Genomic DNA, 16,361 nt, shown 5'->3' with positions numbered 1-16,361 from the left:
GTTTTGCCATCAATCACCATGGCAAACTCCAGTTCCTCGTCGATAAAGTCTCCACTGCTCATGCTACCAGTTCCGCCAGTCATGTTATCGGTTTTCGGTTCGAAATCGTGGTCACACAGGTCTCGATTGAAGCTATTCTCAGTAACGTCACGGTTTGGTAGAGCCGGATAAACCTCATCATAGTGAGCAGGGCTCTCTGTCGGCGCCGCATCAGCGCCAGCGTGTTCACGACGAGGCAGACGTCTCCGCTTCTTTCGAGCTTCTGCTTCTTCGTCACGCCCCACCAACGCTAGTTTGACGATGTCCCACAAGTACAAGATCGCTCGCTTCAATGCTTCCCACAACACACTAATGGCCGACGAGGTTTCATCAGATCCCCACTTGTCCTCCACGAGATCGACGTACAATTCCTCCAGTCTTGTACGCAGCGAGCCCTTGTCACGTTGACCCAAGACGATCACATCCATGTTGTCATCGATCACATGCGACGACATACCAATACTTAGCGCAGTTTCCTTCTTGTCACCCGTGAGCACCCAGAACTTAATCCCAGCCTTACGTAAAGCACAAATGGACTCCTCCACGCCGTCCTGCAGTCGGTCTTCAATAGCTGTCGCACCAAGCAACGTCAACTCCACCTCAATGATAGCTGAGACCTTAGCAATCTTAGCAGCGCGGCCGTCCATAGAAAACTCTGCTTGACGGTACAGTTGGTTCCACTGGTCATACTCCTCCTGGGTAAGACGACGCAAAGCAGTCGTCAACGTCCGCAGACCTTCCGACGCATACTCCTGGAGATGACCCCGCGTCACGTGTGCTACACCCTGAGGCTGTGACTTGGACAGTAGATCAAAAATAATATCGTCAGCACCCTTGCAGTAGAGCACAATACTGCCGTCCGGGAAGCGCACAATGACCGACATACGCTTCCTGTCGCTGTTAAACTCCAGCACATTCAGAATTTCAAACGACATGGGTCTGCCCTGGATGAGTGTGTGGCACATTGGGCCGTCACGCGAGTCGAGCACGTAGCCGAGGTCGGCAGCAGCCAGCACAAGAGCTTCTTCGTCTGGAGATGACGCATTGTACTTGATCGTCGGAGTTTCCACCGAACACGAGTCACTACTGGACGTAGGAGACGTAGGGACACTGGTTTCCGGGATTACAGTGTTGCAAATCGTAAGCAGCAACAAGAAGTCGTGAATTTCCTTCTTGGTCGAGTGGTTCGAGTTCAATCGCGCCAGCAATCGCCCATCGTTAAAGCGTGTGCCCGGTCTCGCCCGCTTCGCAGGGTCCACTTCAATGTCATTGTAGCGGAGACCGCCGATCGTGCACTTGGCAAAGATCATCTCGTTACAAGTGAGAGTACCTGTTTTATCAGAGAAAATGTACTGAATCTGTCCAAGATCTTCGTTGATGTTACTGTTGCGAACCTGCGCTGGTGTGTCGGTCTTGGTGTCGTACATTTCCAGATCGTTTTCGATATATCGCGCGTGCACGAAGCGCACACCCTCCATCGTCACGTACATCGAGAGTGGGATCAAGTTGTTGAATAAGATAACGTAACTCAAGAAGATGTAGCCATTCGAGTCTTCCCGAATGTACCACGGCGTCGACTCATCGGCCAGATCCAAGTTCCAGTTGTTATTGCCTAGCGTGCAAGCAATCGAAATCCCGAAAAGCAGCATCAGAACCAGCACGAACATAGTATCCAAAGTCTTCTCCACAAAGCTGCGCTTCAGCGGCACTGCGACCGAATTCATCTGCACCTTCGTCTCCTTTCCCGAATAGATCACAAGTCCAAGTGTCCACTCAGCGTTGCGGCTTTCGCTGCCTCGCAAGATCAAGTTGTCCATTGTCAAACTGGTTTCCGTGTCTTCTTTGTTGGCGTCAGCAACAGTGTCGTCTGCGATTTTTCCAAGCCTCAAAACACCGTCAAAGTAGAACAAATCCTTGTTCGGTACATCGCACTGCACCTCAAGAGTATACCGATCCAAGATCTCTTCAGCCGTCAAGAAGTGCTTCGTGCAGCTGGCCACCTGTCGGATCTTCAGGTTCGTTTCTCCGTCCAAGTTCGCTGTCTCCACGTAGCACCTGCCATCCGGTCGACTCGTAGCCAGTAGAATACAGTCCGCAGGAACCTGATCGCCATCCCTAAGTAGCAGTACGTCTCCCACTTCAATATCCTGCCAGGTGCCATCAATGTGCATCACCTCATCCAACTCATCACGACGCACAATATGAGCCGGTCTGGAATTAACCTGAGCGTCTCCCTTCTGTCTACGACGATCCTCACTCACATCTTTCAATGCAGACGTCGCAAACACGATCAACAGCGGCGTAAGACTAGCCACGGGGCTAACGGGCGAAAAGTCGAAGAAGCACAACGCCACCACGATCGTCGTGTACAGATTGGCGAGTCGACTGAACTGCATCTTGAGAAAGACGAACAGGAAGTTGTAGTACGTGTACTTGCTCGTGAGAATGAGGTTGGAGCAGAACACGGGCGCCTCTTCCTGGGCCTCTGCCTCCTTCTTGCGCTGCTTCTTGGTCTTCAGTGCTCCCGGTAGCGACGCTGATATGCCCGAATGAGTACGTCTTAGACTGCTGTTCGGGATTCCTGGACCGACAGTGATGTTACGACGTGCGGATGGACCTTCGTCCAGGTCCATCTCGGCCGACGGGTTAATGGACAGCGTCTGGTGCAGCGAGTTAACACGCTGCGGGGACGGCATCATCGTGGCCAATGCAGCTCGGTCGCATTCTCTTTGGTTCTGAACAGCCTTGACGATGCGACGCAGCTTCCAGCCGTATAGAAAGCCGGTGATGTTGAGCATAGTCAGTAGGATGGAGAAGAACCCTTGCATGAGCACCGAAGTACCGCTACTGACACTGTTAAGCTTGCCATTGTAGCCCTTGTAGTACCAGATTACGTCCACTAGCAACGTGAGCTGCATGCCGATCTTGTAGCTGAGCAGGAACTTGGGCACGAGGAACTTGGTGCCGTGCCAGCCCAGCACGAGCGTTACGTACAGGATGGCAACAGGCACTGTGGCCTGGAAGCTCAGCCCCAAAATAATGGGGAAGATACGCAGCGAGTTAATGATCGTCTGCGACACGATCGTAAACTTAAGTCGTCGTCGCGTCTGGTAGATGGTCATGCCCTTGAGGAAGCAGAAAACCTGCTCGAAGAGGTTCCACAGCTTCGTCTCCGCGTTGGGCTTCGAGTCGGACGCCACCGAGTCTGCCATACTGTCGGCACGATACCGTAGAGAGATGATGTTACGTGCTTCCTCCTCGTTGCCCGCGCCTGTGAACGTGTTGCCGCGCCGTAAGTTTTTGGGGGCGGAGGGCGCGGACGCCGCATGGTCCGCCGAAGCGGGGGGCTGCATCTGCGTGCCCATATCCAGCGTGTAGTCCGTGGCGCTGTCGGACGGCGAGGGCACCGCGAACTCGACACGCATCGGTCCGTTGGTGCGAGGAATGGAGTGCCCGTCTTGACCTATTCTGAGCTGCGGAATTTGGAGCAAACGGCGGCGAGCTGGCTTATTGCCTGAAGTAGCGTGATTACCTCTTAAGTAACGTGAAAATCGTCTTAAGTGGCGTAGACAGGCGGACAGTCAGTGTAATCAGACACAGAGACTGTACATTCAAACGGCCATCAAAATAAAAGCGCTTCCAAGTTGGAAATCCAACACGAGGGTTAAGCGCTTCCGATAACAAGGCATTCAACACGTTAATACTTGTGCAGTAGGCGATTTCATCGATCTAACAATGCTGACTAATCTACTTATTTCATTGCTGGGTAAATGTCTTCGATGAAATTTTCAGGTTTTTGTCATAATCGTTGGTGTGTTGCCAACTTGTGCAGGACCGCGAAGGCAATTTGGCGACGGTAAGCACGCACTTACATGTATTACAGGTACTATAATACAATTCTTCGTGGCATTTTCAGTGCAGCACTCCTCTCGACAAGTATCTTGGTCCAGGATACTCGTCACCTCCAAATGCCTAATTGACTCATTGACTGCTGCGATATGGCAGTCTCAACATGGGATCGCAATAGCCTGGTCTACTTGTAAAACGGCCGCGCAGGATGTCCACGAGTCGTCGTTGACCACTCATGAGTTCGCGTCGCAAATTGCTGTTTTAAAACGCTGTTATAATAACAGTCCTAATCAAATATTATAGTTTCTAGCTGGGGGAGGGCGGGGGGTATATGTACTTCGAAGAATTATAACATATACCTCGGAGCCCAGCGGTGGTCTCCATCGACAATTTGAAGCTCCTAGCCCCTGTAGCCGCACGTACTTCGAACGTGTGTAAGACCCTTGCTGAAATTATGAATTGCCACACGGTAGATCTCATATCGTCCTTGGTTGCAGCCTGCAACTTGCAGGTTGTGCATTACCTTATTAGGAGCTCACTGAAAAAAATTGGCTTCACTTTTTGGGCTCATCAGTAGGGAACGATTGCGACGAAATTCATTTATAGATTAATGTATAATTTTTGTGGATTCGTCTTAGCTGTGAATTCGCCTGCACCTTATAAATACTTGGTGGTTGGTGGTATGACTGTGCTTGGACATTCTCCATTCACTCGAAAGCTTGTACTCAGCAATGGGAACATCGATCTATAAACCTCCGTGTGTGATTAAGTACAACAACAGCATCGGACTTACAAAACATCTGAACAACAGCATCGGACTTACTTCGAAGTACAAAACATCTTAAAAAATATCTAATTCGCACGATTCTATGGGAAGCCCAATAAGGATTAATTTGTCGTCAACTAGGTCAGCGTTCATGCAACATGAATATGAAGTACATCATAATGCTTTGCAAAATAAAATTTTATTCGCTGGCGCTGGTTGATTTTTTAAGAAGGCTCGTACACCCGGACATTTTCTCCGTCCCTGAAAAATTGGGATCCTCTTTTTAAGAAACCTTAAAAAGGCAAACCGATCATAGAATGACTCTAGAATGAATTTCATTTAATGATAAACTGAAACCCCCTACAGTATCATGGCAACGCCTATGACAGGTACTGCGACGCATAGCGAAGCGAGTTGGTTTCTGCAATTCTCTCATCATGAAATACAACGTTTTTGAGTTTAGTTTTTCTACGCCCGTGACAGGATTCAGGTCTATCGAAGAGGGGGGGGGGGCAGATACAACAGCAAAGAGCTCGACAAGTACATCACTTCTGTCAGCTTTTCTTCAGCTCAAAGCTCACAGCAACCTGCTCGGTCTAATTATATATTGCTTTGGCTCAATTCAACCGCTACCGGTAACACATTCCAAGCGTCGATATTCGCCCCCTCCAAATGAAGAAGCAACACTATGGCCAAAGTCAGATCTTGCGCGAGAGCGCACCCGTCGTGGACTTGGCAAGGGAACCACGCGCGAGTCGGTCCTGGCAGTGGGTCTGCTCAGCACTCGTGAGTCGAGACAAAGGAGAATGCTACGTGAACGTGGTGGAGAGTGTTTTCATCGACAAACAGCAAATTTGGTCTTGGTACTTTACAGACGGGGGTGTTGTACGTCGCAAACCTCGCAGCAAACTCACAGCCGATCAAGTACACCGTGCATTCGTCCAGTTTGCTGATGAATCGGATTCTGCAGTGGATCCAGCAATTCGACCTATTGCAGTGTGCTGGTTCGAGAAGAACGACAACCCGACCGCCGTACCATTTCTAAATGCACCAGATCTCTTGTCATTTTTACAATCTGTTTCGTCAAGTAGTTCTTGTAGCGCTGCAATCAGTACATTTGTCCGTCCACGTGGTGAATTGGATCCTGTGTGCTATACTAACCTCGAACACGAGTTCACGTACGTTGAGTTTAGTGCCTAATGCCACGTAATTCTGACACGTTCCTACTGTGTGCCTTCTGTTTTAGTCTTCAGAAAAGTGGTCGCGTGCAGAGTAAAGTGTTCTGGTTGGCTCTAGGTGGTCAACGGATTGCAAGTAAGGACATCAAGCTGAACACGGTCGTCAACGAGTTGGTTCAGCATTTCATAACTTTTATTGAGAGAAACAAGAAATGTCGAGTAGTGCGTTGCGTCTCGCTCTTCATAACGGAAGACAGTGGAAAACTTCAATTGTGGCGGACGTCCTCATGCGAAACCATTGCAGCTACAGCCACGCTGCCTTTAGCTCCGAGGGGGTTTCCAGACGCATTAGTATCGACGTTCTCAAGCTCTTACGAAGGACCACGCGCCATGAACGAAAGACTGATAGCTCGTGCTCGGGCCGAAGGTTCGCCCGACGAACGGGTAGTTGAGGCTATCATGGCAGCTCCAGCATCATATTCCAGCAGGATCTCGACACGACTTTTACCATCTTCGAATGTTTCGAATCGCTTAGACCCCCTTGGAGAAATACAAAGTAGACGTCGTGCAATTCTCAGCTCAACTAACTGGGATGAAGCCTTATCGTTTCTTCCGTCAAGCTTTTCACTGTCTCGAGGACGGCGTCGCACTAAGTCAGCGGCTCACCTTATGTCGAGTCAGAAACGTGGTTGTTGCGGAGATTTCTGTAGTATGTCGATTGCCGAGCTGACTGCACGTAGGATGGATCGAAAGAAGGGGTCTACGTTAAGCGAGCAAGCAGGTCATGCTAGAAAAGGTCGACGACCGACAAGTGTTGACAAAGTCGCAGCTACAGCGAGTGCCTTCATGGAAGTCCGACGCACCGATGATTTGCTCTGTCGCTTGGCCGAGCATCGTAAACCGTCGTCACCACAAAGACTACAGCGTGTCGAAACACAGCAGCCCCCGCCATTGACACACACTATTCCGTTCAAATTGGTAGCACAGACTCGAGCCGAAAAGCAGCTAGTGGATCTGTTCATTCGGCGGTATCAGAATGGAGAAGACGGAGACTACCTCGCCGAGGCTTATTACGGAGATGGTGAACCTCTTGGAGTCACGTTTCCAGGCTACTATTATCGTGACGTACAGGTGTGCGCCAACTGCTACGAGTTCTATATGCTGGTGGAAAAAGTCCGCATGAAAGCTTTGGATCAAATTGCGCGACGCGAGAAAACGAGTCCAAATCGACGAAATCCAGACAAACAGAGCGGCAAACGAGTACAACACCTCACAATAGTTGAGAGTCGAGAGGAGGAAAGCGACGAAGACAACAACAACGATGAGAATTTGGATAGTTTGCAACATGTCTGGAAGCAAGTGTGGGCACAAACTGCCAGTGTGGCTGCAGCTATAACCAAGAAGGACGCCGCGGAATTGTACAGCTTCGTAAATCCGCACCCGGCTGTTGCAATGGTCATGAGTGCACTGGGGGCGTTGCTTCTGGGATCACGAGGTGGGGACTGGGGAGAAGTCAAACGCATTATATCTCAGGATAAACTGCTTGCTCGGTTACATCGTGTGGATCTGGAATCGCTCTCGGAACGAGCTGTAATGCAGGCTGCCGCACATGCTCGTAACCCTCTCTTCACTCCGGCACAGATCGCACCGATCAGTTCATGTGCTGCGCGGTTCTGCGATTGGATCCGCACTGTTCTACAGGCTTATGCGTGGAATCAGCGACTGCAGTTACAAGACTCGCAAACACGACGCATGCTGTGCCTCCTTAAACCAGAGATCTTACCACCCGGTGCTGCAATTTCACAACTACAAGAAGCGCACAGTGAAAAAGTGACGATGAAGAAAGCTAAGCCAACTGATACGAGCAGCGGCGACCTTAAATCGAAATCACGAAGCCGAAAACAAGCTGCTCGACGTGCTATGCAGGCGCATCAAATGGCTCGGCTTGCAGCACCGTCAGGACTCCAAGATGGCGTTGTGGGAAGCACAGCTGACAGCGTATTCACTTGTCAGGATGGCGTCACACAGATTCCATACGCTGTAATCGGGCAGCCTATCGGCGAGACCGTGAAATGCAACCTAGTCGTCTTTCACGACCTCTTCGACACCCTTGAAAGTACTCGCGTGTTTTTCCGGCCTATTGTTGCTCGAAACGTGGGTGCTCAGGCACTGCTATTCAATTTTCCTGGACAAGCTGGTTCATGCTATGCTGTCGACGATCAAGCCCGTGAAGAAGACAAGCTCGTGCTGAACAATATGTGGCTTGCTCGTCGAGTCCACGAGCTGCTCAATTTCTTGCAGCACACGACTCAGTTCGTAACCACGGGTGCTCCATTCCACATCGTTGGCTTTGGCAACGGAGCCAACGTCGCTACATGCTACACCGTGCTGTACGGTAAGAATTACGATGGATATTTGCAGTCACTGGCGCTTTTCAATGGGTTTGCAAGCGTCGATGCACAGCTCGCCGCGGTGCTTCACAGTGCAGTGAATGTTTTTGCCTGCCTGCCACCGACACGTCCCGATTTGCCCGTTTCTTTCTTCAGCAAGTTCCTCTTCTCTGAAGCGTATCTGCAAAAAGTCGACATGAACTTAGCGCTGAGTATCTATACAGCTGTGACCAACGCCATCACGCTTGATGGTCGCATTCGTTTATGTCGTGGAGCACTTCGTCACGTGGATCTGAGCTCGCAACTTGAAGAAATTGACGTGCCACTTGTACTCGTTCAGTCGGTGGAAAACACTCTCGTAGCTCCTACAAACGTTGATCCATTTCTTCAAGGCCGTGCCAACGTACAGCACGTGTGGTCGCATCAACAATCACACACCAGTGACCTGCGTCCCAAGACCCGTGCGCAGTTGAGGAAGGCTCTAGCAACGCCTAGCAGTGCCTTTGTATCGTGGCTTCGAGCTGGACATGAGCTTCGTCAGGAAGCGAAGAGCTACGTCACTGAGGTGATAGAGATGCTGGTCAACTGTCAACTGGAGATATTGGAGAAGGAGCAGATAGCTGTGCAGGAACCCGACGAGAATCAAACAACAACACCAAACGAGCACGAAACAGCGACGAGAAAGGAGTTAGCGGCTCGACAATCTAACGTAAGCCAAACCGTTCAAGCTGCTTCATCAACATCAGAGGTACCAATTCAACCTTTCGACTCACCAGTTGATAAGTCATTCCAGCTAACCAGCAAGTCTCCGTATGAACTTCAGTTGGAAAGGTCCGAACGTTCTTTCCAGGAGGCCTTACGCACGCGCGAAGCACAAAAAATTGCGTACGAGAAGAAAAAGTGGCAGCAAAACGAGGTTAAGACGATACCTCCAGAGGTGTCTGCACCAACGACTGAGGCTTTAGAGATCTCAATAACTCAATCGGTTGTGCCCATGGACATGCTGCTACCTCCTGCTGTTCCCCCCGTAGTGCTGCATTCGCAACAAGAACCAGATCCTGGCAAAGAAGCTGAAACACCAGAGAATCAGCAGCACGAGAAGAGTAACAGTGCTCAGATGGACGACGATATCAAGAGCGTTCGAGCCAAAATCCATGCCGAAGAAGAACGGCTCGAGAAAGAAGCAGAAGAACAACGTCAAAAACATCGCGCTGCAACTGAGGAACGCATGACTGCTCTACGAGATGAACAAGAGCGGAGACGGCGTGAATGGGAACAAGAAGATCGCGACCGATTGGCAGCTCTGGAGGCACAATTGCAAGCCCAACAGGCTGAACGGCTCACTGCGTCCAAGCAACGGGATCTGGAGCAACTCGCACAGGATGAGGCTGTCATAGCTGCAAACAACGCAGTCTTGGAAACACCATTGTTGACGCTAGAGCCATCCGTCGAAATGCCGACCTCCTTGATGCAATCTCCGAGTACATTGTTGGCTCCGTCGGTGAAGGAAACACGACAGATGATTCGACAGCAACCAGAACTCCCGAGCATATTCGATCAACTCGAGGCAGAAGAGCAAGTTCGTAAAAAGCGAGCGCAAAAGCGACGATCCCTTGGACCTGGTTTCGAGACTGGAAGCCATCTCACAGGTGAGCAGTACGACGAGGTGCGTTCTTCACTACAGCAAGACTTCCGCGAAGACACCCGAGCAAACGAGTCTAACATGAAGCGTGAGTTGAGACGAAGACGTGACGCTCAAGCCACGCGAGTTCAGAAGTACATTCGTCGGTTCTTAGCCACTTGTCGAGTTGATCGTATACGTCGTGAAACGCAGCAGGAGCGCGTCAAAAGCTTCGCTGGGGGAGAAATTGTCCGCATAGTTCGAGGCCGACTAGGCCGTCGACGCTTCCGTCGTGTGTTGGAGGAGAAGCACGAAACAGCAAGACAATTGCAGGCTGCCACACTCATTGAGACCGCCTTCCGGGGGTTCTTTTGTCGTGTTGCGTACCGCATAATGCGACGAGAAAGCAAGGCGCGAATGCTGCAGCGGGTCTATCGTGGACATCTTGGTCGCAAACGTGCTCGAAGACAGCGTGAGGAACAAGAACGACGTCGCTTTCAAGACCGAAATGCAGCTAAGCTGCAATCTACTTGGCGCATGTACGTCGCTCGTGGCCAATTCCTTACTGCTCGGTTTTCAGAGCTTGCGGCACTAGAGATCCAGAGGATGTATCGTGGTTTCTTGGGACGTCGGCAAGCTGCACGCAAGAAGCAGTGGCGTGATGCACCGCCTGGAGCTGAACGACTAGCACTTGGGCTACAACTGATTGAAGGCTCGAAGCAGGCATTCGAACGACAGCAGAGCGAGTTAGACGCTTTGCATCGAGCACAAGAAGCAGCCGAGCGTCAAGTGAGCGCTGTCCATAACGAGTTACGTGAAGCTGAGAAAGAGCTGGCTGTGTTGGAACGCGAGCTGCAAGAGATCGACCAGCTTGATGCGGACGTACGTGAACTGACGCATGAAGCCGAGCGTTTGCATGCTGGTGGAGTTGAGGGTTTGCTGCGGAATCACCGTTCATCGTCAGCGCATCAACCTCTTGGGAACGGCATACCCGAAGCTTCCACTTCACTGGATAACAGCGATGGCGTACCGTATGAACTTGGAGCGGAGAACGCGCTGGAGTCGAAGGAGGCACTCAAGAAGCGTCAAGCTGACGCATATGCCGTTGAGATGGCGCTTACTATCAAACGCAGTGAGCGCGAAAAGAAGAAGCGGGATCTGGAGGCAGAATTTGCTGGTGCTTTTGCTGAGGTACAACGCAAACGGGAGGATCTGGCAGCACTGGAAGAGCGTCTTGCCGACATGGAGCAGACACGTATGCGCAAAGACCGCGAGTTTGCGCGCCTGCAACGCCATTTGATGGAGCTGCTGGAGGAGCAGAAACTTGAGCTCGAAAACTTGAGAGAAAAGGGCATTGAACTCGAGACGGCGACGGCCACGTCGGCAGCAGCTGCAGCGGCTACAGCGGCTAAGGCACGAGAACACGAGGAACGATCTCAGGCCATGTTCGAGTCCACAGAAGAGCTCATGAAGTTCCAGTTCATGTCCATGTCGTTGTCGTACTTCAGTTCGCTCAACATGCTCAAGAACTTACGAGATATTAACGCTGACACCACAGCCGCTGCAATCACGTCCACAGCAGAGACTGCCGCCACGGCTGCTTGTGCCGCTGCCGCCGCCAACATCACGCCGGTCACTGCAGCTCTCGCCAAGAAGAAAGCAGGAGGAGATGCCATCAGCAAGTTGCTCACGACGGTCTCGCAGCGTAAACAACAGGAGCTTACACAGCAACAGCGTGAAGAAGAGGAAGCCCTGGCTCCAGGAAAGCAGCAGCCATTGCCCGTGGAACTGCGTGCGTGGACAGTAGACGATGTGGGTCGATGGCTTGACACTTTATCGCTGCCTCAATACAAGGCAGCATTTCGTGAAGGCGCAGTGGATGGCGAGTTCCTCATCGAGCTTCGAGCCGAGGACATGGCCGAGATCCTGGGCGTAACGCACAAGTTACACGTGCGTAAACTGTTAACAGCTCGAAGTAAATTGCTGCCATTGACAGCTGCGGAACGGGCTCAGCTGGATGCTGTGAACCATGAGACCAATGCAGCGCGTACTCGAGGACAGGAACCGGCTGGAGACGAGAGTTCGTTGGACGTGGATACCGTGTTCTCGCAGGCACGCAATGGACGGATGAAGAGGCTTGTTGAAAGTCTGGATGCTGGATTCCCCATTGACGGCGAAGACGACAAGGGTAACACGCTGTTGCTGCTTGCATGTCAGAATGTAAACCAGAAAATGGTGGAGCTCCTGGTTGCTCGTCGGGCCAATGTCAATCACTGTAATGCACAAGGCAACACACCACTTCACTTCGCCATGGCATATGACAGTGAAGGCGTACTGGGCGAGTACCTGATCGCTCACGGCGCTGACGACACCATCGAAAACAACAGCGGCCTCACACCCTACGACGGACTTAGCCACCTATCTCACATAAAATAGTAGTACAGTATACAACAAGTTAATAGAGACATTCGCTCCAGATCGCGAAATATTGTTTGCTGTTCATTCTGCTGGCGTAATGCTTCTTCACACCGATTAGATAATACATACGCACGGCACACTCGCCATCACAATCGGGTACCTTTCTCGCTTGGTTTCATTCGTCGACGATAATTCCTTGCTCAGATCTGCAATTGCTTGAGGCGAGGTCCTTGTTACTTGGATGTTGTATTCTCATAATCTTAGGCGTCCACCCGACCCTCGGCACCAGCGCGTGACTGCGATGCCATCATGCGGTTTACAGCGTTCACGTAAGCTGTAGCAGAGGCAACCAGGATATCCGTATTAGCACCGTGGCCGACGAACTGGCGGTCACGCGTGACACCCGTCTGCGCGTTCACGTGCTTCTCGCCCTCCGTCTTCTCCTCCTCTTCCTTGTCCTCCTGCACTCGCACAGTGACCTCACCCAGAGCGTAAGTGCCATCCGTGACACTCTCCACAGAAAAGTCGTTCAGCTTGATGCTCTCCATGCCCGTTGCACGCTTGATAGCAACGTAGATGGCGTCAATCGGACCAGTTCCCATGGCAGCCTCGCTCACCTCCTGGCCGTCCTTGTGCGCAAGCGTGACGGTAGCCGTCGGCTTCACGAGGTTGCCAGCAGTGACGTGCACGGACTGTAGCGTCCAGAACGTCTCGGGCTTGAACAGCTCATCCGACACAATCGCCTCCATGTCAGCATCCGTGACCGTCTTCTTCTCGTCAGCCAGCACTTTGAACTTCTCGACGTAGTAGTCGAGCTCCTCCGGGGTGAGGTTGGTGTAGCCAAGCTGCTGGAGACGCTTGCTGTAAGCGTGACGACCCGAGTGCTTGCCGAGCACCATCTTATTCTCGCTCAGACCGACAGACTCCGGCAGCATGATCTCGTACGTGGCCTGGTGCTTCAACACACCGTCCTGGTGGATACCAGACTCGTGAGCGAAGGCGTTGGATCCCACAATGGCCTTGTTGGGCTGGATGGACATACCGGTGTAGTGGCTCACCATGCGGCTGCAACGCGTGATCTGCGTCGAGTCGACGGACGTGTACACAGGGAAGTGCTGCGGACGGGTTTTCAGAGCCATCACCAGCTCCTCCAGAGCCGTGTTACCGGCACGCTCACCGATGCCGTTGATAGTAACTTCAGCCTGACGCGCGCCGCCCTGCACAGCAGCCAGAGTGTTGGCCGTAGCGAGACCAAGGTCATTGTGGCAGTGCGTGGAGAAAATGGCCTTGTCGCTGCCCTCCGTGTTGTCGATCAGGTAGCTGAAAAGCGACCCGTACTCGCCTGGGACTGTGTAGCCGACAGTGTCGGGGATGTTAAGCGTGGTGGCGCCGGCCTTAATGACCTCAGCGAGGACATCGCATAGGAAATCGGGGTCACTGCGTCCAGCATCCTCCGTGGAGAATTCAACATCCGGCGTCAGGCTCTTGGCGAATTTAACGGCGTCCACAGCACGACGAATGCACTCATCACGCGAGATCTTAAGCTTGTACTGGAGGTGAATGTCGGACGTGGCCAGGAATGTGTGAATGCGGTGCTTGGGCGCGTGTTTAACAGCGTCGTAGCAGCGCTGAATGTCTTTCTCCATAGCGCGAGCAAGACCACAGATAGTCATGGGCTCGCCCGTAGGACGGCCGGCTGTGATGGGGCCAATCTCCTTGGCAATGGCTGACACGGCGTCAAAGTCACCCGGAGACGAGATGGGGAATCCAGCCTCGCACACGTCCACGCCCAGCGTGCTCAAAGCACGAGCGATGTCCAGCTTCTCTTTGAAGTTAAGCGTAGCGCCGGGTGACTGTTCCCCGTCGCGCAGCGTCGTGTCGAAGAGCACGAGGCGCTCCTTGCCAGCCTCGGCGGCGGCGGCGTTCGAGAAGGCGCGACGCGCGTTGGCCTTGGCTGCGGTGGCCGAGCGCTTAGCGATCGTCTGCATCATGCTGCAACTATGGACTGGGCTAATGATGGTGAACGAGAGTGCAGGTCACTTGGGCTGGTGAGCTCCAAAAACCAAAATGCGGAATGGGAGGAGCCAGAACCACGTACCGAGGTTGAAGACTGAGATTGATGATTGCTCAAACAATGCGCACCACCAGCATCAGTTTCCTGGCTGACCAATGAAACAGCAATGCTCTATTATTTTGGCCAATAGAACAATATTGACGTTCAGGTGGTGTGGCGAAAAAAGGGGATTCATAAAAATCTCCTGGCAAAGAGCTGTCCGGTGCTTGCCTTGCATCACGGTGGTAACCACAAGAATGTAGCGCGGTCGTTGTTGTGGACGAAAGAAAATGGTTGCGTACATGTAAACGTACGTGCCCGTCTTTAGGAAATTCCGCTGTACTTATGGCGAAGAGGACAGCAAGAGAAGGCTTCACTGGCAAGTTCAACATGGTCCTCGCTTCACATATCTTGTGTCGTGAATCAACTGAAACATTTAGATTACAGTATTTTTCTGCTTGGGATTGCTGCGAAGTGGCGATCGCGTTCATAAACCACTTTAGGCGAAGTGGCTGCATCAATCTGTTTGATTAGACTTGGAGCTCGTGACCGATCTCGAAGGTGCTATCCCTCGCTTTAGTGCTGCTGCGGTTCTTTCCTTTTGAGATGAGTTTCACGAGATGCGCATTGAGAAGACGAGTACCGGTAAAGCGACAAGTTTCCACTTTACGTTACTTGGTACTGTCTCATGGTCCACTGTGGATACACTGTGCCATTTCAATGGTACACAATTGAGCGCGACCTCCCATTGGATGATTTCTCGATGACCGTTACTCCAGCCTGCGCTATGCCTCAGTAATCGCTAGACGGAGCCGGTCACACAAGTCCCCTCATCATGGCGTCTAGGCCGCTGCACCCCAGCAACGGCAATAGCTCTCCTGCCCGGCACACCGTGGTGCAGCGATGGATCAACAGTGTTGCACCAGCGCCTCACTCCCCCAAGCCGACGCATTTCCCTGTGAAGAGATGGCCACCTCCGAAAGTTGAAGACTCTCCTGTCATCGCGACACCAACACCTATAAATAAAACGACGGTGACGGAGCCAGAGGTGGGGAAGAAGTCCTCGACATTCCAAAATGCGCGAGCCGTGTTTGAAGCCAAGAAATCAATTGCAGCTACTCCGCCTCCACCGCCGCCTCCGGTCCGTCACGGTTTGACGCTCACCGCCTCACCACTAGCTCCTGTTGTGAAGCAGCACTCTTCCTCTTCGGATTTATCAGCATCGTCATGCAGCACAGCGGATTCCGAGGCCGATCGCAAGCTGGAAGAAAGCTTGAAAGAGAAACAGAAGCCAGTGCCAGTATCACCGGTTCGCGCTATGCTGAAAAGGACGGAGAGTGAAGCAGGCGTACCTACACCTTCCAAACCAATTGCAGTGAACGCATTGATTCCTTTAACGAAGAGTTATCCGCCTGCTCAAACACAGCTACCACACGATCCTAGCGTGATTCTGACAACGCCAAAGCAAGCGGAACAAAGTCCACCTGATTGCTATGAGATTGACCCGTTCCATCTTCTTCTCCCTGTCGAAGCCGTTCCAACGCTTCCAGACGAGGTAATCAGCGTTTACGACAGTGCCGCAGTCGATATGGAGAAGAACATCAAGAAGGTGGCGAATAAGGTGCTCAAGAAAGACAAGGTTCGATTGGAGGAGTTCAAAGTCAACTCTAGGTTATTTGGGACCGATTTCATGGATGCGCATGCTTACCTGGACACACTTATCAAGGATTTTGGGCCTATTCGTGCATTGCAGCTGGTACCGTGCTTGCTAAGCGTCCAGCCAAGTATGGTGAAGTGTAATGCTCTACTTCTCAATGCCAAAAATTACTTGTTACGAAACAAAGATGAACTGGAACATGAAGTCAAGAGTTTGCGAGCATCAAGTTCCCGGAAGATCGCTGTGGTGGTCACTGGTAACGAGCTGACAGCCGTAACAATTGATGCTGTTGCATCGAAGGTGTCTCCAGCTGAAGCCATAACTCAGACACATGCTGTGTTTTTTTCAAATGAGGTCGACAACAGGGTAAATCTAACAGGTGGAGATCGA

The 16,361-nt window shown here is 51.8% G+C and overlaps 3 protein-coding genes across 3 annotated transcripts; 1 reads left to right on the top strand and 2 right to left on the bottom strand.

Annotated features, from left to right (window-relative positions):
• Nucleotides 1-13: 13 nt before the first annotated feature.
• On the bottom strand, nt 14-3,464 carry PITG_03740 (P-type ATPase (P-ATPase) Superfamily; the record flags this gene model as incomplete). Its single annotated transcript, XM_002906740.1, has 2 exons — nt 14-35; nt 118-3,464. The coding sequence occupies 2 exons, from the start codon at nt 3,462-3,464 to the stop codon at nt 14-16; spliced, it is 3,369 nt and encodes a 1,122-aa protein (XP_002906786.1).
• Nucleotides 3,465-6,543: 3,079 nt separating this feature from the next.
• PITG_03739 (uncharacterized protein) lies at nt 6,544-12,193 on the top strand (the record flags this gene model as incomplete). Its single annotated transcript, XM_002906739.1, has 4 exons — nt 6,544-8,227; nt 8,447-11,793; nt 11,857-12,031; nt 12,168-12,193. 4 exons carry the CDS (start codon nt 6,544-6,546, stop codon nt 12,191-12,193), a joined length of 5,232 nt encoding a protein of 1,743 aa, XP_002906785.1.
• Nucleotides 12,194-12,298: 105 nt separating this feature from the next.
• On the bottom strand, nt 12,299-14,325 carry PITG_03738 (2-isopropylmalate synthase; the record flags this gene model as incomplete). Its single annotated transcript, XM_002906738.1, has 1 exon — nt 12,299-14,325. One exon carries the CDS (start codon nt 14,250-14,252, stop codon nt 12,522-12,524), a length of 1,731 nt encoding a protein of 576 aa, XP_002906784.1.
• Between the last annotated feature and the right edge of the window lie 2,036 nt (nt 14,326-16,361).

The sequence above is a fragment of the Phytophthora infestans genome, genomic scaffold (genome assembly GCF_000142945.1).
Source record: "Phytophthora infestans T30-4 supercont1.4 genomic scaffold, whole genome shotgun sequence".
Lineage (NCBI taxonomy): Eukaryota > Oomycota > Peronosporomycetes > Peronosporales > Peronosporaceae > Phytophthora > Phytophthora infestans.
The sequence above is the reverse complement of the archived record's forward strand: the minus strand, read 5'-3'. Positions and strand labels throughout refer to the sequence as shown.